The sequence below is a fragment of the Lynx canadensis genome, chromosome B2, assembly GCF_007474595.2.
Source record: "Lynx canadensis isolate LIC74 chromosome B2, mLynCan4.pri.v2, whole genome shotgun sequence".
Taxonomy (NCBI): Eukaryota; Metazoa; Chordata; class Mammalia; order Carnivora; family Felidae; genus Lynx; species Lynx canadensis.
The window spans coordinates 120,280,061-120,304,776 of record NC_044307.1 but is presented as its reverse complement, the minus strand read 5'-3'; the positions used below and the strand labels follow the sequence as shown (position 1 = coordinate 120,304,776).

Sequence of the window (24,716 nt, the reverse complement as noted above, 5' to 3'; positions counted from 1 at the left end):
GTCTGCTCATAATTATTCCACAAAATGTCTCCAACGATATAAAATATGAGTCTGGCTCTGAGTCTGGAGTGACCGATGTGTATGGCTCAGAGATCTCCAAGAGCTACAGAAAGATGGGCCCCCAAGAAACAAGCAGCTTAAAATGGACGTCAAGTACACAGAGTCCAGAGAAGACAGGGATGGGCGAGATTTCACTGGAAACCTTTGAAAATGGCTTAAAGACAAGGTTGAAAGGGAGGCCTGGACATGAAACATAAGTAAGAACTGACAAAGCAGGCAAGTGCACAGATTTGGGGAAACTGGGAAATATAAACTCTGTGTCAACCATTGTTTAGTAAGCACATTTCTGTCAAATACTTGAAGATGTTTAGTTCACCACGAAAACGAAGCAGAAAAGTTATGCCCCTGAAATTGAGGTACCATTTTTCCTCCTCAATTTACTGGGTCATTAAATTCCCAATATATCAATAAATTCCTCAATTTGAAATTTAGGGTTTTTTAGAAAACAAATTCATAGTTGATGAACTGTCTACTCTTAATGCTTGACCACTTATAATGAGTTTTATTGCTCTCCTAAACCAAGGGTAAAATAAAGCATAGACCAAAGGGTTTACAGCAGAGTTGTAATAACCAAGCCAGCAAAATATCTCATAAACATAAGAAGGTGTTATAAACCCCCCAAAAGAATCAATGAATGAATCAATCATGTACGGTAACCAGGAGATCAAAAATGCTACCACCGTGATACCCAGGGTTTTAGCTGCTTTTCTCTCTCTCTTACTCACCCTGGTTTCGTATGTCCCTGATGCTTCTGTTTTGCTACTGATGTTTTCAATCTTTATAGCCTGTTTTCTAGCCACAAGAAAAATATTACTGTACAGCATCATCATTACAAAAGTAGGTGTGACAAATAATAGCAAATCTATCAAAATCCAAAATTGATTTATAAGTGGCCGACAACCGCCTACGCAGCTGAGGGCACTTACTAATTCCTCCAGCCCGTCATCATGAACACCTGTGAAGAACACGGCACCACTGTATACAAGGGGCAGGATCCAGGAGATGCCGATGCATGTCCCCGACACGGACACCGTGAACTTGGTAGGATAGACCAGAGGCTCAGTAACAGCGATGTACCTGTCGATGGAGATGAAGCACAGGTGGAAGAGGGAAGAGTAACAAAATGCCACATCACAGCACGTGTGGAAGGTACAGAAACTCGGCCCAAAGTACCAGCAGCCCTCCACAGACCTGACCGTGCTGAAGGGCATGACGGTCACCCCCACCAGAAAGTCAGCACAGGCCAGAGAGGCGATGAGAAAATTGGTTGGCGAGTGCAGCTGCTTGAAATGCAGGATGGAAATCACCACCAGGAGGTTTCCAAAAACGGTCAGCACAGCCCCCAAGCTGAACAGTTTGTAGAGAATGAGCCGGGGTCCGGGCGAGTAGGGGGCTTTCACGCAGGATCCGGTCACGTTCTGGTAGCAGAGCTGCTCGGATGCAGCGGGGGACGGGTTGGTGCTCATGGTGCTGCTGCAAACAGCTTGTAAACGTGGAGAAGTTCTGCCCTTGGCCAGTCGCACCAAGCAGAGGGGTTTCTTATTTCCTAAGGCGGAGAAAAGGTCCTTTGCAACTGCCTACCTTTGTGATAGTTATCAGACAATATCTCCATGGCCTGTCACATACTCCTATTAATTTTACTGTCTGAACACTTGAAGTAATATATTCAATTCAAATGTTCAACAAATCTTAGCTTAATTCATTGTTACCATTATTTTGCTTACCTTAGAATATACTTGGAATCCATTTTCTAAGTGCAATTGCTTAATTTCAAGTACATCTTTTACCAATTTGCTAATCCCAAAGATTTCTTCTTGCCTTACAATTTGTCAATAATCTTTTATTTACCTGGTCGTGATACAGGGATATTTCTCTTTGTCAACGTTAGTGAGATATGTGTGATTTGTTATCTATCGGTTACCTTTTATTACACGCACCCCAAGACTGTCTGAAGAGTAATGACAAAATCCCCAGAAGCACTGCTGAATCCCACACCCCAAATCCACACCCAAAAGCTAAGGTGGAATCCCTGTAGCGTAAGGTGTGAACAGGGACAAGAAACTTGTATTTAATTATCTCCACTAAAGTTTATGTTTTGCTGTAGCCTCAATGCTAAAACTCCCAGAGACAATCTGAAAAAGGAAAATGAGAGAAAACTCTCACTCATAAGCAACGATGCAAAAAATCCTACACAAACTGTTACAAACTCAATCCAGAAATATATAAAAAAGATCATACATCATGATTCGAGTTGATGCCAAGAATGAAAGTTTGCTTTGAAATTAAACAATCTATTAATACAAATCAGCATTGTAACAGATTAAAATCTAACAATCATCTGATGAAGTGAAAAAATGTATTTGATAAATTTCAAACTGTATTCATTACTAAAAGAAAAATTCTTAGCTTACTCTAAAAAACCAGAGGTCTTTTGTACCTATAGAGGTCTGTACAAAAAGGACCTATCTCATATGATACACTCAATACTGAAATGTGACAATATTCTCTTCAAGATGAGTAAAAAGGTTTAGATGCTTTAGTAAAAGATTCAGGGAACATAAGTTCTCCCAAGACGCCCATAAATCTGCCTGTAATCATTTGTGTAATGCAATATTTATATTTGGTTATTTATGAAGCATCTATTTGTGCAAGGTCTTCAACATACAGGAATAAACACAAAATATCTTCTTCCCTTAGCGGCAGTTTCCATGTTAACGTGAGAGACAGACATAACATAACAATTCACTGTGCTTCCAGCTAAAATTAACACGTGTAAAATCACAATGAGATACTGCTTCACACCTGCCAGAATGGCTAACATTAACAACTCAGGAGGCAACAACAGATGTTGGGGAGGAAGCAGAGAAAGAGGAACTTTTTTTTGCACTGCTGGTGGGAATGCCAACTGGTGCGGTAACTCTGGAAAAACAGTATGGAGGCTCCTCAAAAAATTAAAAACAGAACTACCCTACGACCCAGCAATTGTACTACTAGGTACCTATCCAAAGGATACAAAAATGCTGATTCGAAGGGGCACATGCGCCCCAATGTTTATAGCAGCCCTATTGACAATAGCCAAATTACATTACGGAAAGAGCCCAAATGTCCATCAACTGATGAACGGATAAAGATGTGGTATATATATACAATGGAATATTACTCAGCAATCAGAAAGAATGAAATCTTGACATTTGCATCAACGTGGATGGAACGAGAGTGTATTATGCTAAGCGAAATAAGTCAGTCAGAGAAAGATAATGTCGTATGATTTCACCCGTATGCGTCATTCAAGAAACAAAAGGGGAAGGGAAGCAAAAACAATATAAAAACAGGGAGGGAGACAAACCATAAGAGACTCTTAAATACAGAGAACAAACTGAGGGTCGCTGGAGGGCTAAATGGGAGATGGGCATTAAGGAGGGCACTTGCTGGGATGAGCCCTGGGTGTTACATGTAAGTGATGAATCACTGAATTCTATCCTGAAATCATTATTACACTATATGTTAACTAACTTGGATTTCAATAAAAAATAAAATAAAATAAACACATTTAAAAAGTGTAAAGTGAGAAATGACGTCAACAACTAATGGAAGTGGGGTGAATAAATAGAACTCACTGAGGGTATAAATTTAGGGCCCGGATAGAAGGATGAGGAGAAAAGGAAGGTACTAATGTAAAGAACAGGGAAAGATGCAGATGTTGTGCACAGCTTTGTACATCCCAATGATCATTTCAGATTTTATCCTATGACTAGTGCGTGGAGGTAGAGAAAACATACATATTAGCAGGTGAAGATCTCACCTACCACAGAAGGCAGTCTTCTTGGTTTTTTGATAGCATGTCTTTAACTCTCTTGTAAGCCCCAATGTCATGGGATCCCACTGTCTTCTTCCAAGCTTTCCTCTAAATTCCAGGGTCCTGTGCAGTCTGCCTCGATGCTGCATGCATAGGCTGGGATTGTCTTTGTAGGTGTCCTCTAGGATGAGATGGCCGTCTATCTCATAATGAAAAAAAACAGATGTTCACAGGACCCTAAGCTCTGAATAATGTGCTTATCAATAGCCCCCCTCTAGACTATGAATCTGGCAACCTCTTACACTGCTCCAGTCCATCCAGGTGTGGCTCAGTGAATGGCATGCTGTTTTGGCTTTTTCAGAATTCACAGCCTCATCAGTCTTTCCTCTATCCCCAGGAAAGAGTTCCACTTTCATTGAGAGTAAGTGATTAATTGAGGGTCTTAAACCTGAGTCTCAAGCCCCTTCCTTTTCGGGGTCCTTGACTCAGAGATTTGAGTTACATCAGAGTAGTCTGTCATTTTCTCTCTAGTTTTCCTTCCCTCCTTCCCTCCCTCGCCTCCGCTCAGCCTCTGCTAATACCTCGTGTCCGTCCATGAAGTTGAAAACATTCTGAAGTTCTCTTTCAACTCTGTCTTATCATAGTAACCGGGTATTTCTCAGCATGTAACTGCGGAGCACCTACCTAACATCTTTATACAAGTTTTCTCAGAAAGGCGCCTGGGTGGCTCAGTCAGTTGAGTGTCTGACTCTAGATTTCCGCTCAGGTCATGAACTCACGGATCGTGGGTTCGAGGCCCGGGTCAGACTCTGCACTGATGGTGAGGAGCCTGTTGGAGACTCTCTCTACCCCCGCCCCTCTCTCTGCCCCCCCTCCCCGCTCAAGCTCTCTCTCTCTCTCTCTCTCCCTCTCTCTCTCAAAATAAATAAATAAATAAAGGGTTTTTTCTTAGAATTTGGGTCATAGCTCTCATGGCTTTTAATTGTCTGTTTTACAGAAATGCTTCCTAAAACATGGTAGTAAATCTAGAAAGACCCACAAGTATTTTCTGTGAACACAGGGCACAGGTGTGCAAAACGTGTTACTTTATTGTTTAGGCAACTATCATTTTCACAGTAGCAGACAACTTTTGAACACCTGCTATATCTTGGGAGTTTACATGTATTCAGTTATTAAACTGACACACACACAAAACCCAATGAGGTCAGCATAGCTACTAACCCTATTCTGCAGATGAAGGACTGAAACCCTGCAAGTTGATCACTTACCCAGCGTGAACTTCTAGTAAATGGTAACTGGGGATTTGTATCCAAGCAGTTTAGCTCCAGGTTTTGTGTTCTGCTCCTCTATGTTGTACAGCTATAAATGAACCTAAGGTCTGTGCCATGCCCCTAACTTCCAAGTGATAAAAACTTCCTCTCCGTCTATCTGGCCTTTCCCTACCTTCTTCTCTGAGTCAACCACACATCACCAATGACTCTGTAGATTAGAGATCCGGTCTGCGTGACCATCCACTCTCCCTGATATTCAGTGAGATGTCCTGCCTGGTTTCTGGACGTTGGCCCAGTCCTGTCACAGAGCGGTCATCGTTCCTACCTGTCAGTAAGGCTTCTTTAGCTCTTACATTTAGCAGCCAATTCCTTTCCCTTTTCAGAAAAATTCAGCTATACTTGTGGCATCACGGGCGGTGGAACATTTGGAGGGGTTTCTAGGACCCGTCATGACTCCAAGGCACAATCAGAGGCTCAGGAATCTTTTATTGTCCCTGTACCACGCAGAGCAATGAGGTGCTCTGTGGTGCTGTCTCAGGCTACGCGCTCAGCCAATGCAGCCATTTCTGCCCGGTGGTCTTTAAACACACTGAGTTCTGTCCAGGGAAAGGAGAACGAGTTTCCGCTTGCATTTGGAGCTTGTCCCTGCAAACAGACTTGATATATTAGTTTCCTGTCACTGCTGTAACAACTCATCACACACTTGGGGGCTTATAACGACAGAAATTTTATTCCTGTAGAGTCTTGGAGGCTGAAAGCATGAAATCCAACATCAAAGCAAGGCGGCGCACCCTCTGCAGGGGCTTGGGGACAATCCATCCTTCTCCCTGCTTCTGCTGGCTGCTGACATGCTGTGGTCTCGTCGCTCCAGTCTCTACCTGTGTGATCACACTGCCTTCTCTTCCGTGTGTGTCATATCTCTCAGCCTCTTTCCTGTAAAGACTCTCGTGATGGCCTTTTGGACCCACCTGGACAAGCCAGGCTAACTTCCCCCTCTCAAGATGCTTAACTCAATCACACCTTCAGCGACCTTTATTTTTTTCTCCAAATAATCTTTAATAGGTATAGGTTCCAGGGTCTAGATATGGATCTCTTTGTGGGGTTCTTATTCAACCCACCACAATTGCATATCAGTTATCACCCCTTTTCTCAAACCAGACCGTATCCAGGAGAAATCGGGTGCTCCTCCCTCAGAGACCTTCACTATTTTCTCACTTATTTTTGTACTCCAATTATCTTTCTACTCTTGTTCTGGGATGTAGGCAAGCTTTTCTATAGCCCTTACTTCCCCAAATCTGTTCAAGGTAGGCTCTTTTTCCTTTCTCCCAGGGCCTAGACTTTTGAGACTCAAGGGCCAGGAAAACATCTTTTTCTTTTTTCTTTAAAAAAATTTTTTTTGATGTTTATTTATTTTTGAGAGAGACAGAGACAGAATGAAAGTGGGTTAAGGGCAGAGAGGGAGGGAGACACAGAATCCGAAGCAGGCTCCAGGCCCTGAGCTATCAGCACAGAGCTCGACGTGGAGCTTGAACTCACGAGCTGTGAGATCGTTTCCTGAGCCGAAGTCGGATGCTCAACTGACTGAGCCACCCAGGCTCCCCAAACATCTTTTTTTTCTCCATTTTCAACGAAAACCATTAGAATAAAATACATATTCTAAGGAGTTTTTTTTCAAGTTTATCTTTTTGACATTTTGATTTATCATGTGGAAATATTAAATCTATAGTTAACCTGGCAATCTTTTCCATGAGAAACTATGAAAATATTCTCCAGCATTATCTTCTAAATTTTCCTGGCTTTATATTTTACACTAATATCTGTCCTGAACAATATGTATGTAAGGGCACATGTGTAAGTAAGGGAAGAGTAAGAATCAGAACTTTTTTTTTTTCCCAAATAGATATCAAAATATTCAAACACAACTTCTTGACTGGCTCATCTTTCCTCATGACTATGTGACATCATAAGTTTGCATTATGATCAACTATGACAGTGATAGATGATGTTTATAATATGCCATGATAGGGCAATTATTCCCATGTCATGAGGAAGAAATGAAGTGACATACCACATGAAAGTAATTATGTTGAAGAACTAATTATTGTGGTGAGTGTATCATTTTGTCATGGTCAATTGTCCAATATCCTCGAAACATTAAATGTCAGGCTTGAGCCAGATCTGAATGTGACATCCGATTCCCTTACTGTTGGAAGAGGAGGAGTAAGAGGAACTCAACTCCTCGCTAGAGCATGAAGCAGAGGGAGCTGAGGACATTTAAGAAAAGAACTCCAGCAAAAGAAAATGTTGGAACGAAAGTTGGCTGAAAAAAACAAGAGTCTAGGGGAAGGCCAAGAGCACATGACATTAATAGAGAAGAGGAAGAAGAAAATGAGCCTTGAAGCTAACAGGGAGGTAAGCATAAAAAGTGAAAATACCAACAAATTCACCACCCTCCCAACCCCCCACCCACACCCCACCAAAGACAGGGAAGTAGAAAAGTGACAGAGCAGAGAAATGGGCAGAATCAGCAGTAGGAAATAGGACCTCGTTCACCACGTCAGTAAATCTGTTTGTAGATGCTTGGAGAAGCTCACTCTAAACAATATTTAATTGAACTTGAGGAATGCCTTTTTTCAAATTTGATATCATAATCAACACTGTATTCTACATCATAATACATCTGAAATTCCCAACACCCCACAATTAACTTAGTTTTATCCTGAAAACATATTTATGTTGATTTCTTTACATTTCTTTACTTCTTGACCAGTTATATTAAGTTTTAATTCTCTCCTAAACTAAGGATAAAATACAGCAAAGAATTTAATCCTGAATTTTTGAATCCATATCTCAGGTAGTCATTCCTAGGAAAGACTATCATGAAATCTATGGAAGAATCTAATTTCTTTCTTTTCTCTCCTTTGTGACGTTTCACATACCCAGCAGATTTCAGATTTAGAATTGTATTGGAAGTCTTGGTAGCATTTGCCACAATGTATTTTGCTTGCCCATAAGATAAATTTCAAAAATCCTTAATTTGCCTTTGAACTTCTGTCGTATCCGTTGTAACTTAGCAACAATGTAATGCTATGAGACATTTATAAAATGGGACCCTTCTACTCTCTCAGTTACTTTTTTCTATGTTTGTCCTCTATACTCTAAAAATAAGGAACATGAAGTCCTTTTTAAAAGCTGTGACAGCCAATCTGATCTATTGAGTATATAGTAAGTGGAAGCATGAATTGGTCATTGTGCTGTAATGTATTCATTGTCATACGGTTGGCCAAGCCAATCCTCTATTTGTGGAAATTAACCCTCCTGTCAAAAAATGTCCACACTCCTGTCTGCCTATGAAAGTCCAATGCTTGAAGACTTATCGAAAGGCCCTCCTACTAAGGAAGTAGAGTCTTTGACAATTTTTAAGCCCTCAGTTCATGAGACCACATGTGAGTGAGAAGACAATGTCCTAGAAATGCCCAACACCAAACACCACCCTTACGACAAATAGTGACAATGAGTCCTCTGTTCACAAGACTTAGCATCTCTGACACTTTTTTCATTCTCAAGAACGTAATTTAAAATGTGTAGCCCCTATTACCTACAAAATCATGTTCCTTGAGGAAAATACTATATAAAACATACTTTTTATTGTTAGCTGTTCCTAACTCAGGTACTTGCCTGTAATTTATGCTCAATATTTGCTTGAAAAAAATGAAAAATCTCAGTGAACGCCAATGGGAAAAAAAAAGATTTCAATCATTTTAATTGAGTGACCCAAAGATAAACCAAAAAGAGAAAAAAAAAAAAAAAAGGTTTTGAAACCAGTACTCTATTACAATTTAGCTTCACTCTACAAAATACTGTACATATGCATTCCAGAATACTTTTGTTACATCAAAAATGTAAAATATTCCAGAGAGCAAAATGTAAAATTAGAGCATCGTTTTTTTATATCCTTTTTATTAGAAGTTTCTGCAGCACCAGCAAAGACTTTTTCACCCCCACAACATTCTGGGAAAGGGAAGCATGCAGTATATTCAGGTGAGAAAAGTTTGTGTCACTGATAGCAATAATTGATCATTCTTTCCCTTGCGGAATTTCCAATTGCTAATGATCGCTGGGCCAGCTTTCTTGTGGCAAATTTTTCCATTTGCAGTTTTTCACTTCTGTGCAATGTCCGTAGTTAATACCTGATTCCAAGGCCGAATTACTGACCCCAGGATATTACAGGTGAATATTCCAAGATTCTGCCCAGCCATTAAGCAAGAAAGGCTTACCTCCTGCCCCAAAAGCTCCTGGAAGGTACAGACAGTATCACAAATCATTTGCTGAACAGACCCTTGGGTAGTGTCACCAACTCTGGTCTTGTGCCTGTTATGGGCTGAATGGTATCCTTCCAAAATTCATATATCAAAGTCCTGACCTCTAGTACTTTAGAATGGAACCATGTGCTGAGATAAGACCTTGTAAAAGGTAATCAAAGAGAGTTTTAAGGGGTGATCCCCAGCCCAATATTTCTGGCCTTCTTACAAGAAGAGGAGATAAAGGGATCCTGGGTGGCTCAGTCGGTTAAGCCTCTGACTCTTGATTTCGGCTCAGCTCATGATCTCACACTTTGTGTCATTGAGCCCTGTGTCAGGCTCTGCACGGACAGCATGAGCCTGCTTAGGATTCTCTCCCTCTCTCTCTCTTTCCCCTTCTCTTGCTCGTGCTTGTATGTGTGGGTGCAATGCTCTCTCTCTCTCTCAAAGTAAATAAACATTTAACATGTGTATTAATGGGGCGCCTGGGTGGCGCAGTCGGTTAAGCGTCCGACTTCAGCCAGGTCACGATCTCGCGGTCCGTGAGTTCGAGCCCCGCGTCAGGCTCTGGGCTGATGGCTCGGAGCCTGGAGCCTGTTTCCGATTCTGTGTCTCCCTCTCTCTCTGCCCCTCCCCCGTTCATGCTCTGTCTCTCTCTGTCCCAAAAATAAATAAACGTTGAAAAAAAAATTTTTTTAAATAAAAATAAAATAATAAAATAAAATGTGTATTAATAAAGGAGATTAGGACACAGACACACAGATGGCATAAACCATATGAGGACGCAGAGAGAAGCTAGCCACCTATAAGGCAAAGAAGGGGGCCCTCAGATGAAACCAGACCTGTTGACACCTTGACTTCGGAATTTTAGCTTTGAAATCATTAGGAACAGAATAAATTGCTCTGGTTTAAGCCACCTAGTCTGTGGTACTTTGTTATGACAGCCCTAGAAATTAATACAGAGTTGCAAAACACACGGAAAGAAAGACCATTTGAAGATAAATGAGAGGTGAGAGGTGACCATAAAAGAGAAAATGATTAGAGAGATCACAACCGAAATGAGATTCAGAATTCAATGAAATTGGAAGAGACAAATGCGTATAACAAGGATGCGTACAGAGCACCCAGGCAGATTACGTATGTAAACCACTTCATTATTTACTGTTTAGTTCAGTAATATTTCTGCAATGATTTAATGGAGTTATCTTCTTGTGATTTTGTTCCTAGCTAATTTGAGAAATATATAGCTATTTCCCCAATTTTGAAAGGCTTTATTCATTTCTTATATCTAATTTCATCATAAATGTATCATTTTTAAAATATTTTTAAATTTCTCGACTTACTGTTCATACTTACTCAACAAATAAACTGATGGTTGATGAGCACTCCTTTAAAAAGTCTCCACTTAAAATAACTTTGATGGCTTTCCTAAACCAAGGATAAAATAAAGCATAAATCAAAGGGTTAATGGCTGAGTTATAATAAGCACCCCAACAGCAAATCTCATAAATATAGGCAGGGGTTATGAAGCCCATATAGGCATCAATTACTGTATCAATTGTATATGGTAGCCAAGAGATCATAAATGCTACCACTGTGATACCCAGGGTTTTAGCCGCTTTTCTCTCTCTCTTGGCCACTCGGGATCTGTAACTGTCTGAGGATGATTCTGCTTTGCTACCAGTATTTTCAATTTTTATAGCTTGTTGTTTAGCTACTAGAAAAATCTTACTGTAAAGAATTATCATAACAAGGGTGGGTATGAAGAATAACAGAAAATTTATCAAGATCCAGTCTTGATTTACAACAATTTGACAACCACCTATACAGTTGAGGGCACTTACTAAGTCCTTCATGCCATCGTCATTGACGCCTGTATAGAACACGGCACCACTGTATACAAGGGGCAGGATCCAGGAGATGCCTATGCATGTCCCCGACACAGACACCGTGAACTTGGTAGGATAGACCAGAGGCTCAGTAACAGCGATGTACCTGTCGATGGAGATGAAACACAGATGGAAGAGAGAAGAGTAACAAAACGCCACATCGAAGCAACTGTGCAGGCTACAAAATCTGGCCCCAAAGTACCAGCAGCTCTCCACAGACCTGACCATGCTGAAGGGCATGACGGTCACCCCCACCAGAAAGTCAGCAAAAGCCAGAGACGCAATCAAGAAATTGGCAGGAGAGTGCAGCTGCTTGAAATGCAGAACGGAAGTCATCACCAGCAGGTTTCCAAACACAGCCAGAAAAGACGCGAAACCAAACACTGCGTACAGAATCACCCTGGATCCAAGTGAGTAGGGAGTTTTAACACACGATCCGTTCACATTCTCATAGCAAAGCTGCCCAACAGGAGGTGGGGAAAGATGGCCGGGCATGGATTCTGTAGGTTGATGCCTGCTGTCTTTCTGCCCTTCCTTGCAGTAGGAAATAAAGTTTTTCAGTTCTGAGAATCAAAAACAAAAAAATCAAATCGCATATTTGAGCAATTGCTTTTAAGTATTGCCTCCTATTCTATCCTTTCCCCATTTTAAGTATAAAGAGAAGTTAAAAGAATTTCAAAACTCAGAAATGCATCCTTTCTGACTTTAATGCATGCAATTATTTCTGTAATTACATCTAAAGCTCACAGATACTTAATTCCAAGCTAATCTATTATGAATTTTCATCAAGCCCGAATCCATAGTATCTGAAAAATTAAAGAAATGCAATTTAAATACCTGATTCTTTATACCTGTGAGGTCCTTCCTTGCAACGAATAATCACATATAATATAATTACATATTTGAAAAGTCACCTTTTAATAGACTTCCACCTTCACATTGTCTGAGAAGTTAACACCTAGAATGTTTTAGGAAGCCAGCCAATAAACTTCACCCATTATAAATCCTCACTAGGAATCCCTACAGTGTAAGGTGTGAATCCAGAAAGGAAACTTTTGCTAATTATAATTAGTTAAGTTTTTCTGCAGAATGTATTACTCGGTGTTCTATTATGTCGCAGAAAGACGTGATTTTCGTAACCAAGAGATTTCTTTACGTTCAACTGTCCCAAAATAGCCTCATCCAGTACTTGGCAGTATATTACCTGTTTACAAGACTGGCTGCATAATTTGTAGAGACCGGGACAAAATAAAAACATGGAGATCTTTTTTCAACAATATGGACAAAAGTGCCCTTGAGTATAAAGCTTTTTCCTTTTTTCTGCAGTCTTTCTTGAGCTGCTATGATGTTTGATTTTTATTTATCATGTCCCACTTCCTCAGATATGGAGGTGTTTGCAGGGCAAGTGCAGACCCCCACAGATGCCTGGAGACCCTGCCCTAGGACTCAGTACACCTGGCCCACCCATTGCCAGTTTTCCCCTCCCACCAACTGCTGAAACAATATGCGTGCCCAGACTGGGGGGTCTAGGAAGCCGAGGAAGGCATCTGCCCTTCCCCTGGGCCTGCCACCTCAACCAAAGCAGATTGCTAACACCCTCGGGATTGTAACCTTCACATTGGGCCCCACTCAAAACGTGGGCTGAGGGTGGGTAAAAGGATTGCACTTGCTGTAGCACCCTTCTAATGCGCTGTGGACCTACCAGCCTGGATGGGATAACAACCGCCATGACTTACCCTAAGACCATGGAGCGCCATCTTGCTTCAGCCCTCCCTGCCCTGTATCCGGTCCTCCAAGAGGGCAGTCTTAGTAGGTCAGGGTGAGGAAGGGGAGGCTGGACCAAGTTGAAGGTGCCGGTGGTGGAGGGGCTGGGGGACAGGTGGCCGAGAACTAGTCCAAGGGAGCAGGGGAAGTTGTATAATGCAGGATAATCGCATGTAATGTGTTTTGAGGGTTCCAAGCCCCCCATGCATGCTCTGTTGTGTCTTAGGACTTTACATACAAACTCCAAGTCAAAGATAAAATTTTTAAACATTTCAAGATGACAAAAACAGGCATCAAACCCCAATAGCAGAGTTCTGTGCCACTGGGCTGTTCATGAGCCCAAAGAAGGGCCCTGCCTATTTCATTTCAGAGATTAAATGAGCTCTGCAATAGCAATTAAATGATGAAGCAAAGAAAATCCAACGGGGGTGACAGTGAAACTGCCAGATGGGAAGGTGCAGGAGCTGAGAGCCAGGGAATTCCAATAGTAGCAGCCTTTCCTGACACAGACGTTGCCCTTGCAATATTAACAGGAATTTAGGGAGCTCAAGTAGGAAATTGAAGATACTGAAAGCTACATAAAAAGATTTCGGGTCTGAGGAAATAAGCTACCTTTGGTCTTATAAGGCAAATAAGAAGTGCTAAACACTTCTGTCCTCCACGACAATATATTTAAGACTTGAAAAACACAAATATGATCTGTCACTTAGGATATAGTATATTGGGGGACTCCTGCGTGGCTCAGTTTGTTGAGAGTTCGACTCATGGTTTTGGTCTAGGTCACGATCTCACACTTGGTTGGGATGGAGCTCAGGTTCCACACCGACAGCACAGAGCCTCTGTGGGATTCTCTCTCTCCTTCTCTCTCTGTCCCTCCCCCACTTGCTCTCTCTGTCTCAAAAGTAAATAAATAGATAAATAGATAAATAAATAAATAAAATATATTGGAATAAGAACAGAACAGATATTAAAGGTGTGACATGAAAACAATTATTCAACTGATCATCCACCAAATTCCTCTCGGTGATACTATCTTATCTTCTCTTTATATTCTCAAACCTGACTCGATTCCATCCCACTCTAATTCGGTAACTTTGCCTCCCTGCTTTCCAAAAATGTGAAACACACAATTGAAAGGCTGAAAGAATGTAGGGCCCCAGGGATGTATGATGGAGGCAGGAAACACGGATGACTCCCAGATTTTTAACTTGCCAACAGGAAAGATACAGTGTGTAGAAGAAAGACGACATTTGGTGAGGAAAGATGATGGGTTAGGTTCGGATTGGACAACGCACAATCTTGTGTTTTCTATGGCAAAGAAGGAAGCACATTACCTGGTAGACCACTTCGGGATCCAAAACAACTTATTCCACCCTTAGGAATACTGTTCGGCTCCATATACTGAGTAACAAAAAAGTCTGCCGGATTTGTATAGGGATTGGAGTCTGGGTCTGGGCTACAGTTAATTGTCATGCAATTTAGTGGCCTAGTGGTGCTAGAGGTGTTCATAATGGTAAAAAAAAAAAAATGCAGTTTAGATTTTATGGAAGTTTTCAGTGGGAGAAATATAATGCATTCCTCTGGGGTTCTGCGCAAGGCTATGCTATTTACAGCGAAGGATAAAACACCTTTTGAAAGATGGCTCTTTGGGTGCTATAGAGGCCAAATAGTGATGGGACACTTGACATTGTGATACCAAGTGATCATCTGTGTCTTACTAGCCATGATTATGTAGGTCTTCTTGAATCTTCAAAGTCATAAAGTTGGGTGGGTCTGGCAAATTCTTGGTGAAATGGAAACTATACACCTGGAACCAAGACTGAGCAAAGCCGGACAGCATGAGACTGGAGCCCATGTCACCCACCACAGTTGCACCAGTGTCCCTTCCGTCTCACATTTCAGCAAACTGAAGAAGATGAAAAGAGCTAGCATGGTTTATGGATAAGCTGTCTCAGTCTGTGGGTGCAAACCAAAAATAGACAGCAGTGGCCTTACAGACTTGCGTTGGCCCAGGGATGAAAATCTTCTCAATAGGAAGACTTTTGTTTTGACTAATTATATTAATTGAAGGACACCAAAAAGTTATTCTACCTGAACTTCACTCTTCATTAGCATTTTATTCTTTTTAAAGTACTTCTCTCTGAATGTCCCCTAAAGTGTCTCTTGGGCCTTCATCCACTCAAAAGGGAAACTCTGAGAATAGTATGTTTTATTGTGAATGCTCGAATATGAACAATTAAATTAACTTAGCCAATGGTTATTGCTTAGGAGCTCAAATTACTGGTGGGAAAGGACACAGCACAAATAGTTGTTCCCAGCCAGCAGTGAAAGGGAGCTCCTAGGAGATGGTAGAAAGTAGAGGCAGGGCAGGCTGGGGACTCAAGTGGAATTTGCCTGTCCCATAAATGCAACCAGGATGAGTTATAACAAGGATCTTATCCATTCTTACCTTTGAAATGGTCTATACTCCTTAGCTTAGTACAGACCTCAGAAGCTAATGAAATTTGTCCTTTGGCATGAGACATAGTTGAGGGCTTATCTTTACATTTGGGGTGTGTGTGTGTGTGTGTGTGTGTGCGTGTTTGAACGCAATAAATATGTCAGCACCCAAGCAATGCTTGGGAAGATAGTTCATGCGTTTTCATTTCTGAGAAATATTGTTGGTTTTTCTGGCTGGGTCACAATGGTAGGAAAGCAATGGCTTTGAAGGCTGACAGACAGAGGTCTAAATACGTAGCTCCAGCATTTAGTGCATATAATTTCTGCAGAGCTGGTTTCCTCATTAATTATTCCTATGACTAATAGTAGCAAGAAAAACAAAATACTCCTCATAATCCACATAATAGGAAAGCAAGGTAAGCAGTTTATACACATGTCCTTTTATTTATGTAGATGTATGTAGTTTTTGATTCAGATTTTTAAATTTCTGCCTTCCTTGACTCTTATGAATACACCTAGAGAAGTTATTCTCCATGAAGGGTTTATTTTGACCTTACGTCATTTTCTGAACCAGCTAAGTGGTTCATTCCACAGAACCCTGCAGTTATTCCTGCATGAATTCTGATTTCTAATCAGAAAATATTATGTTGGGTGGGTTTAGGGCAACTTTATCAGTAAGTGGCAGGGCTGTGAATAATCCATCAATAACACATTACAAAGACAGCATAGACCAGGACTAGGTGCTTTCAGAGAGCCAGCAGTGCAACTGGGCACTGTTGTCACGGCATTTCCTCATTTATTCCTGATGTCCTAATTGATGATCACCTGAACCACAGCTATTGTTCTGTGACTTTCAATGTCTGAGCTCTCCATTTCAACTTTTTCTTTTTTTAATTATACAAAACTTTATACAATGTAGCAGCTGTACTTTCAGGATTTACTAAATTGAGAAAAATACATGTGGACAAAAGCTATAATGAATTCAGTAAGGCTTTTATGTGAATTTTTAGTTTATGAATTAAAAATAAACACGTATTTTAAATAGTAGTACATACATTGTATTTATGTGCGCTACAGCATGGGGCATAAGTGGTCTAATTAGTTCTTTGCAAGAGTTCTGCTGCCTCCCATTGGCTGAAGCAGACAACTTGGGAACCAGAGCTCATTAGGATTAAGAGACACAGCTCAGGAACAAGTGTCAAGGTCAGGTTTTACTCTGAGGACAGTCTTGCAGAATGAAGCCTGTTTCCCATCTCCAATGTGTCTTGTTTCAAATGGATCTATGGCCCTGATGCCGTTTGGTATGCAGCTAGCCAAGAAATTAATAGCTTACTTGTATAAATAATTGAGGTGTAGAGGAGGGGACTGATGCTATAGCAATGGTCTAGTTCATTTGGGGGAAAATAAGCCAGTACTATTTTTTTATAAAAAGCTTCCTACAAGAAGAATAGAAAAATAAACAAGAGAGCACATTTCAAGTATTATTCTCCATTTACCGATATGTACAACAGCTTCAAAACATCACTGGACAGAATTTCTGCAATTTTATCTAAAGATTACACTCTACATAGTGCGAGTGACCAGAAGTCTAGTATATATTTTTAAGCCTCCCTGATTGATCTTTCTTATTGCTTATGAGTGTCAGTGTAAGTTTACACTTGTACTTGAGAGAAGGACACGTTTCTATGAAGACAACATTCCTGACTCACCATCAAAGGGAAGGAATGAGGGCGGGGCACCTGAGCTGTGAGCCTTTGAAAGGTGGTCAATACACCTGTTCCTTGACTTTACCGTCTCAATCACAAACAGGTACTATGCTACAAAGGCATTCATTCATATTCCTTTCATCCTCTTTAAGTTATCTTTAACTTCCCTCCAAATTCTCTGAGCTCTGTCTGAAAGATATTAACATGCCAATACGAAACAGCTTAATTTCATATAAAATATTTCCAAACAAATTTATTTACAAAATCTGTAACATGTAAAGTTTATGTACCTCTATTTACTTAGCTATCTCTTCTTTTCATTTCATAAAACAGATTTGTACAGAACAGTCTGTGAAAATAAGCAAAGATTTAAGGCTGTGAATCAAAGATTTGAGAAGACGAATCACCCTATTATTAATTTCTTTCAAATTTTAACTCTACCTTAAAATAGTCAACGTATATTCTTTTAGTTAAAATGAATTAAAATTCATGTGGCTAAGGGGCATCTGGGTGGCTCAGTCAGTTAAGCGTCCGACCTCAGCTCAGGTCATGATCTCACTGTTCGTGGGTCCGAGTCCCCCGTCAGCCTCTGGGCTGACAGCTCGGAGCCTGGAGCCTGCTTCAGATTCTGTGTCTCCCTCTCTCTCTGCCCCTCCCCCACTCGCACTCTGTCTCTGTCTCTGTCTCTCTCTGTCTCCCTCTCTTTCTCAAAAATAAATAAACATATATTTTTAAAAATTCATGTGGCTAAGACAAGCTATCATATGAGAAAACTGGAGCTCTTCCTAAAGTGTATAATGCCAGTTTGGGTGTTAGCTATTCCAAAATAATACTTGGTTATATTTGGGTCACTCAGCTTTATATTTCCAATGTCAAATACAGTGTCTGGTGCAAAGAAAGGACTCAAAAGTCACACATTTGTGAATGTGAAAATTATACATATTTTACTCCAAATTTCTAAACAAGAAGTCCAGAAACCATCTTTTTGTTCACCTGCTTTTTGATTGTAATAAATTATGTTACCCAAAAGTAAGATGTAGTGTGTAATCACATAATCATCACACACGCTTTTTGTGAAGGCAGCCTCTGTGAAATGGAGACAAAGCACTGTCAGGGTTCAGAAAACACAGGAGTTCCAGGGTTTTTTGCACAATGTTCAGTGACTAGGAAGTTCCATATTTCAACTCTCTACAAAGTCCTTTTAGACTAAAAAAAGTTCCAAGAATTTTAATCTTGTATTTACTTTTCAAACAAAGTATATTTTAAAGAGGATTTTGGCCCCAGGGTGCCTGGGTGGCTCAGTGGGTTAAGCATCCGACTCGGTTTCAGCTCAGGTCATCAGTCCTGCATGGGGCTCCCCTCTCACAGCGTGGAGCCTGATTGAGATTCTCTCTCCTTTTTATCTCTGCCCCTTCCCAGCTCTCTCTCTCTCTCTCTCTCTCTCTCTCTCTCTCTCTCTAAGTAAATAATAAATAAACTTTAAAAGAAAAAAAAAAGATTTTTGTCCCTAAAGCATCTAACTTACAAGTTAGGCAGAAACTCTTCTCTTGCTTCTCTGTTTTTTGGACAACTGAACATTGGTAATGAATGTGGGAGAAACTACAAAGCTTCAAATTGTTTGAAGAAACAAGTAGGAAATTCAGAGAAGATGTTAGAAATTACCATAGAAATTAGAAACCCATAGAGGAAAACTAAGAATACGAAATAGGAAGTAATCAGGATTTTTTTTTTTTTTGGTCTATAACTAAATTCAAAAAAAAAAAAATGCTGAAGTACATAAGGACAACAAATGCTTTAGAACAACTAAATGTTGAATATAATATCCTCCCACTTGGCAGATGATTACACTTGCCTCTCTTGATTGAAGTGCTTAATTTCACACTTGACCTTAATTCCATGTGAGTTTCCAAATCCCTGCAGCCATCTTGTCACTCTATATCTGCTTCTTCAGAAAACAAATTGATTGTTGACGAATCTCTCCTTAAGACTTTACCACTTATGATAAGTTTTATTGCCTTCCGAAACCATGGGTAAAAGAAAGCATATATCAAGGGATTCATAGCTGAGTTGTAATAAACACACCACACTAAAATCTCATAAACATAAGGAGGAGTTATAAAATTCATGTAAGCATCAATCACGGCATCAATAATGTATGGCAGCCAAGAGACAAGAAATGCTGTCATAGCAATACCCAATGTTTTAGCAGCTTTTCTCTCTCTCTTTGCTACCCGTTCTTTGTAACTCTCTGAGGAAGACTGAGCATGGCTGGCTGAACTTTCTATCTTCCTAGCCTGATGTTTGGCCACCAAAAAGATCTTACCATATATAAACACCATGGCGACAGTGGGTATAAAGAATAGAAGGAAACAAAGTAGAACCCAATTTTGATTCAGTGGCGCCTGACACCCTCCTACACAGGTGAGAGCAACAACCAAGTCCTCGATTCCTTCCTCATTGGCCCCAGTGTAGAAGATGGAAAAACTATAGGTGATGGAAAAGAACCAAGAGAGAACAATGCATATGCCTGATACCAAGACAGTAAACTTGGTTGGATAAGTCAGAGGATCAGTTACAGCAATATATCTATCAACGGAGATACAGCATAAATGAAATAAAGAGGCAAAACAGAAGGAAGTATCAAAACATGTATGAAATTTACAGTAACTCTCCCCGAAGTACCAGCAGCTCTCCACAGACCTCACTGTGCTGAAGGGCATGACAGTCACCCCCACCAAGAAGTCAGCGCAGGCCAGGGACACGATCAGAAAGTTTGTAGGTGTGTGCAGCTGTTTGAAGTGAAGGATAGCAATAATAACCAGTAAGTTTCCAAACATGGCCAGCACAGCCCCCAAACCAAGGACTGTGTACAGAATTGCTCGAGGACCTGGTGAGTACGAGGTTTTAATGCAGGATCCATTCACATTCTCATAGCAAAGTTCCACAGCTGCAGCTTGGGCGGAATTGTTCACCATTGCCCTGTGGTTCGAATTACTTTAAAGTTGTCAAATTCCCTATTTAAACGATTTAAAACAAGAAGAGGTTAATTTCAAGAGTGTCTAGGAGGGGGAAAATATCCGGTTAAAATGGAGGCTAGTAATTTTCTACCTTTTTTTTTTTTGGCATGTTAACTACCACCCCTTGATCTTTCTAAAAAGTATCCCCATGTTTTTAATATATTTAGAGTGGGAACTTGTTTCAGAAAGCCATTAAATTATAGTCAAGTATAGTATAAAATAAATAATTGGCAATACATTTAGTCCAACGATATATATGTACATCTTAGGTATTAGATTGAGATCAGATAATAATAGATTAATATATATTAAAATGTAATTGGCTCATCATTAGAAAAATCCCCTTTTTTGTGTGACTTTACCTTTGGAAATTTCACCTGTAACCACCTGAGTTGAGAAATAATTAGGCTACCAAAGGTTGAGTTATATTCACTGTTATCTCCCCTGAGTAGCTACTTCAGCAGTAATGACAAGCTATACTCCATTTTTTCAAGAAGGGAAAAATAAATTACGTCTTCAAATTATGACCTCAAAATCCCTATAGTATAGCATGTGAAGACCGAGGAAACATTTGTTCATAATAGCTTGGTAACTTGCTTAGGTAACACGCTTCTTCTATTGCTTATATTTTCAGAGTTTGGGTGTGTTTTTTTTTTTTTTTCTTTTTTATTTACTCATGGTTTGGACAGCTTGAGATGATTTGCAGAACTATTCTTAGAAAGTGATACTAATATAATTTGTGTGTAAGTATTTTCCAGGCTAATAGCTAGTGTCAGATGTCTAAATTCGATAAGATTGTTTGAAATAAACAATAATTCCCCTAGATGATAAGATTGATTAAAGTAAACAATAATTCCTCTAGACCTTCACCTCTCCATTCTTAAAAAAAAAAAAAAATAGTATAGTTGTAAAACTAACACAGAGAAGTAGGCACTCCCTGGAGTACACTGGATCTAATTTGTAGATTAGTCACATCTCTGGCAGGAATGGATTCAAGCAAAGTTACCCAAAGTTCAAATAGAGAATAAGTTTCTTTCTTTAGGTATCTGAGAGTTTTTCTTTTAATCCTGAGACACATAGTCTTAAAACAGTTTGCAGATCTCACCAAATAACAGTGAATAATTAATTTTTACTTTATTTCATCATGAAAAGGTATAATCTTGCATCTAAATCTTAATGTTTGAACTAGAGAGTGGAGTATTTGTATTGGCATGTATCCCATATCATAGGTCTGACCTCTGTTGAAAGTGAAGGATCCTAGAAAAAGCTATATGCATGGGGCGCCTGGGTGGCTCAGTCGGTTGAGCGTCCGACTTCGGCTCAGGTCATGATCTCACAGTCCGTGAGTTTGAGCCCCACATCGGGCTCTGTGCTGACAGCTCAGAGCCTGGAGCCTGGAGCCTGTTTCAGATTCTGTGTCTCCATCTCTCTCTGAACCTCCCCCATTCATGCTCTCTTTCTCTGTCTCAAAAATCAATAAAGGTTAAAAAAATTAAAAAAAAAAAAAAGAAAAAGCTATATGCATACATATAGGTGTGTATACCTTTTATCTACTTATCTATACTCTCCAGGTAGTAGAATTCACTAGTCTGTAAATTTTAAGTGTTTGTATACAGGGGTATGTCGGTGTGGGGGGTGTGGGAGGTGGGGGTATACACCCATGGTGTTTTCAGGCTTTGCCATTCTGGGTGTTTTAAGTCAATTCATTTTTCCTTTTATTTCTCAGTTTAATGCTTTATTTAGGCCCTCACTGGTTTGATGGCATAAATCTATGTCCCATCTTTACTCCTGGGATTCCCCACTTGAGTGCATCCATGTACTCACAAGTTAGTCTACCCAATAAAATCTCCATTTGACATGCTCTGTATTTTCTTCTTCCTCCTCAGCTATCCTGATAAAGTCTACCAGATCTCTTATTTTATTCTCAGTCTGACTAAAGGAATTTTACCATTGCCACCATAGATGATGCCCTACCTGAAAGTCTGAGTGTCTATGTAAAAGATAATATCCTCCCCAACCTTTAACCAACCCCCCCCACCATTTCATTGGTGTCCAAGTAATGCTTCTACTGTGCAAAACAAAAAACAAAACAACAACAAAAAAAAACATGGCACAAAAACAGACACACAGACCAATGGAATAGAATAGAAACCCCAGAACTAGACCCACAAACGTATGGCCAACTCATCTTTGACAAAGCAGGAAAGAACATCCAATGGAAAAAAGACAGCCTCTTTAACAAATGGTGCTGGGAGAACTGGACAGCAACATGCAGAAGGTTGAAACTAGACCACTTTCTCACACCATTTACAAAAATAAACTCAAAATGGATAAAGGACCTAAATGTGAGACAGGAAACCATCAAAACCTTAGAGGAGAAAGCAGGAAAAGACCTCTCTGACCTTAGCCGTAGCAATCTCTTACTCGACACATCCCCAAAGGCAAGGGAATTAAAAGCAAAAGTGAATTACTGGGACCTTATGAAGATAAAAAGCTTCTGCACAGCAAAGGAAACAACCAACAAAACTAAAAGGCAACCAACGGAATGGGAAAAGATATTTGCAAATGACATATCGGACAAAGGGCTAGTATCTAAAATCTATAAAGAGCTCACCAAACTCCACACCCGAAAAACAAATAACCCAGTGAAGAAATGGGCAGAAAACATGAATAGACACTTCTCTAAAGAAGACATCCAGATGGCCAACAGGCACATGAAAAGATGTTCAGCGTCGCTCCTTATCAGGGAAATACAAATCAAAACCACACTCAGGTATCACCTCACGCCAGTCAGAGTGGCCAAAATGAACAAATCAGGAGACTATAGATGCTGGAGAGGATGTGGAGAAACGGGAACCCTCTTGCACTGTTGGTGGGAATGCAAATTGGTGCAGCCACTCTGGAAAGCAGTGTGGAGGTTCCTCAGAAAATTAAAAATAGACCTACCCTATGACCCAGCAATAGCACTGCTAGGAATTTACCCAAGGGATACAGGAGTACTGATGCATAGGGGCACCTGTACCCCAATGTTCATAGCAGCACTCTCAACAATAGCCAAATTATGGAAAGAGCCTAAATGTCCATTAACTGATGAATGGATAAAGAAATTGTGGTTTATATACACAATGGAATACTACGTGGCAATGAGAAAAAATGAAATATGGCCTTTTGTAGCAACGTGGATGGAACTGGAGAGTGTAATGCTAAGTGAAATAAGCCATACAGAGAAAGACAGATACCATATGGTTTCACTCTTATGTGGATCCTGAGAAACTTAACAGGAACCCATGGGGGAGGGGAAGGAAAAAAAAAAAAAAAAGGACGTTAGAGTGGGAGAGAGCCAAAGCATAAGAGACTGTTAAAAACTGAGAACAAACTGAGGGTTGATGGGGGGTGGGAGGGAGGAGAGAGTGGGTGATGCGTATTGAGGAGGGCACCTTTTGGGATGAGCACTGGCTGTTGTATGGAAACCAATTTGTCAATAAATTTCATATATATAAAAAAAAACAAAAAACAAAAAAACAAAAAAACCCTGAGCCCTTCTTCAGGTCTTCATACTCGGACCTTAGAATAACAGATTTCAGTCCTATAGAAGGTCTTAAAATGTGTCCTTCCATAGAAGCAAAGACCCTTGAGAAGTAACGAGTACTCCTAAGACCCACATCTTTGTGCTTAATACTTGTCACCAGTAAAATGAAATAGAGCTTCAAAAAAACATGGTTCATCCAAGTGATGGGACAGGGAAGGTATAGGAATAAACTGGAATATATTTTTATATCAGAAACTAAGACAGAGATTTTTTTTTAATGTTGGTATTTTATAAAGACACTGTTGCTAACTTGAATAGACTCCCACTAGTCAAATTTGGATAATTTGTGTGCCAAAATAATGAGGGAGAATAAAAGGTTGTAAATGGGTGTGTTGTGTGGGGAAAGGGAATCTATAAAACCATGCTAATGATAGATAGATTAGATAGATAGATAGATAGATAGATAGATAGATAGATGATAGATAGATAGATAGATAGATAGATAGATAGATTAAGAAGGGCTCTTCCTTACAGTAGAATACCAAGCACAGCTGACATAGAGAAAGTGCTAGAGCTGGAACATCATAATTTTGGAAGCATCACATTAATATTGACTAAAGCAAGAATCATCTATTGATGCTAAATCTTAGAATTGGGGAGAAGAATTTTGATGAGAATCTGGTATTTATATGGTATAAAATGTCATCTCCTACTGACTCCTTTATTAGTTGCAAGAGAAATAAAAATAGTAGCTATCCAGTGAAGCAATCAAATAAAACCTTGACTGGGTAATCAAATCAACATCACTAATGATTTTGATTGAGGAGGACACGGCCACATATACCTCTGGAGAGATATTCTGAGAGGCACACGATAAGATGTATATGGTATTCCAGTCAGGAATGCATAACCAGAATCTAATCATGAAGAAATTTCAGATAATA

At 40.0% G+C, this 24,716-nt stretch overlaps 3 protein-coding genes across 3 annotated transcripts; all 3 read right to left on the bottom strand.

The window, feature by feature from the left end:
• Positions 1–425: 425 nt before the first annotated feature.
• LOC115513429 (trace amine-associated receptor 6-like) lies at positions 426–1,729 on the bottom strand. The gene has a single exon (XM_032593329.1). The coding sequence runs from the start codon at positions 1,524–1,526 to the stop codon at positions 489–491; it is 1,038 nt and encodes a 345-aa protein (XP_032449220.1). The 5' UTR covers positions 1,527–1,729; the 3' UTR covers positions 426–488.
• Positions 1,730–10,778: 9,049 nt separating this feature from the next.
• TAAR8 (trace amine associated receptor 8) lies at positions 10,779–12,035 on the bottom strand. Its single transcript, XM_032593328.1, has one exon. It carries the CDS (start codon positions 11,810–11,812, stop codon positions 10,781–10,783), a length of 1,032 nt encoding a protein of 343 aa, XP_032449219.1. The 5' UTR covers positions 11,813–12,035; the 3' UTR covers positions 10,779–10,780.
• A 6,965-nt stretch (positions 12,036–19,000) lies between these two features.
• TAAR9 (trace amine associated receptor 9) lies at positions 19,001–20,485 on the bottom strand. Its single transcript, XM_030314613.1, has one exon. The coding sequence runs from the start codon at positions 20,199–20,201 to the stop codon at positions 19,155–19,157; it is 1,047 nt and encodes a 348-aa protein (XP_030170473.1). The 5' UTR covers positions 20,202–20,485; the 3' UTR covers positions 19,001–19,154.
• Between the last annotated feature and the right edge of the window lie 4,231 nt (positions 20,486–24,716).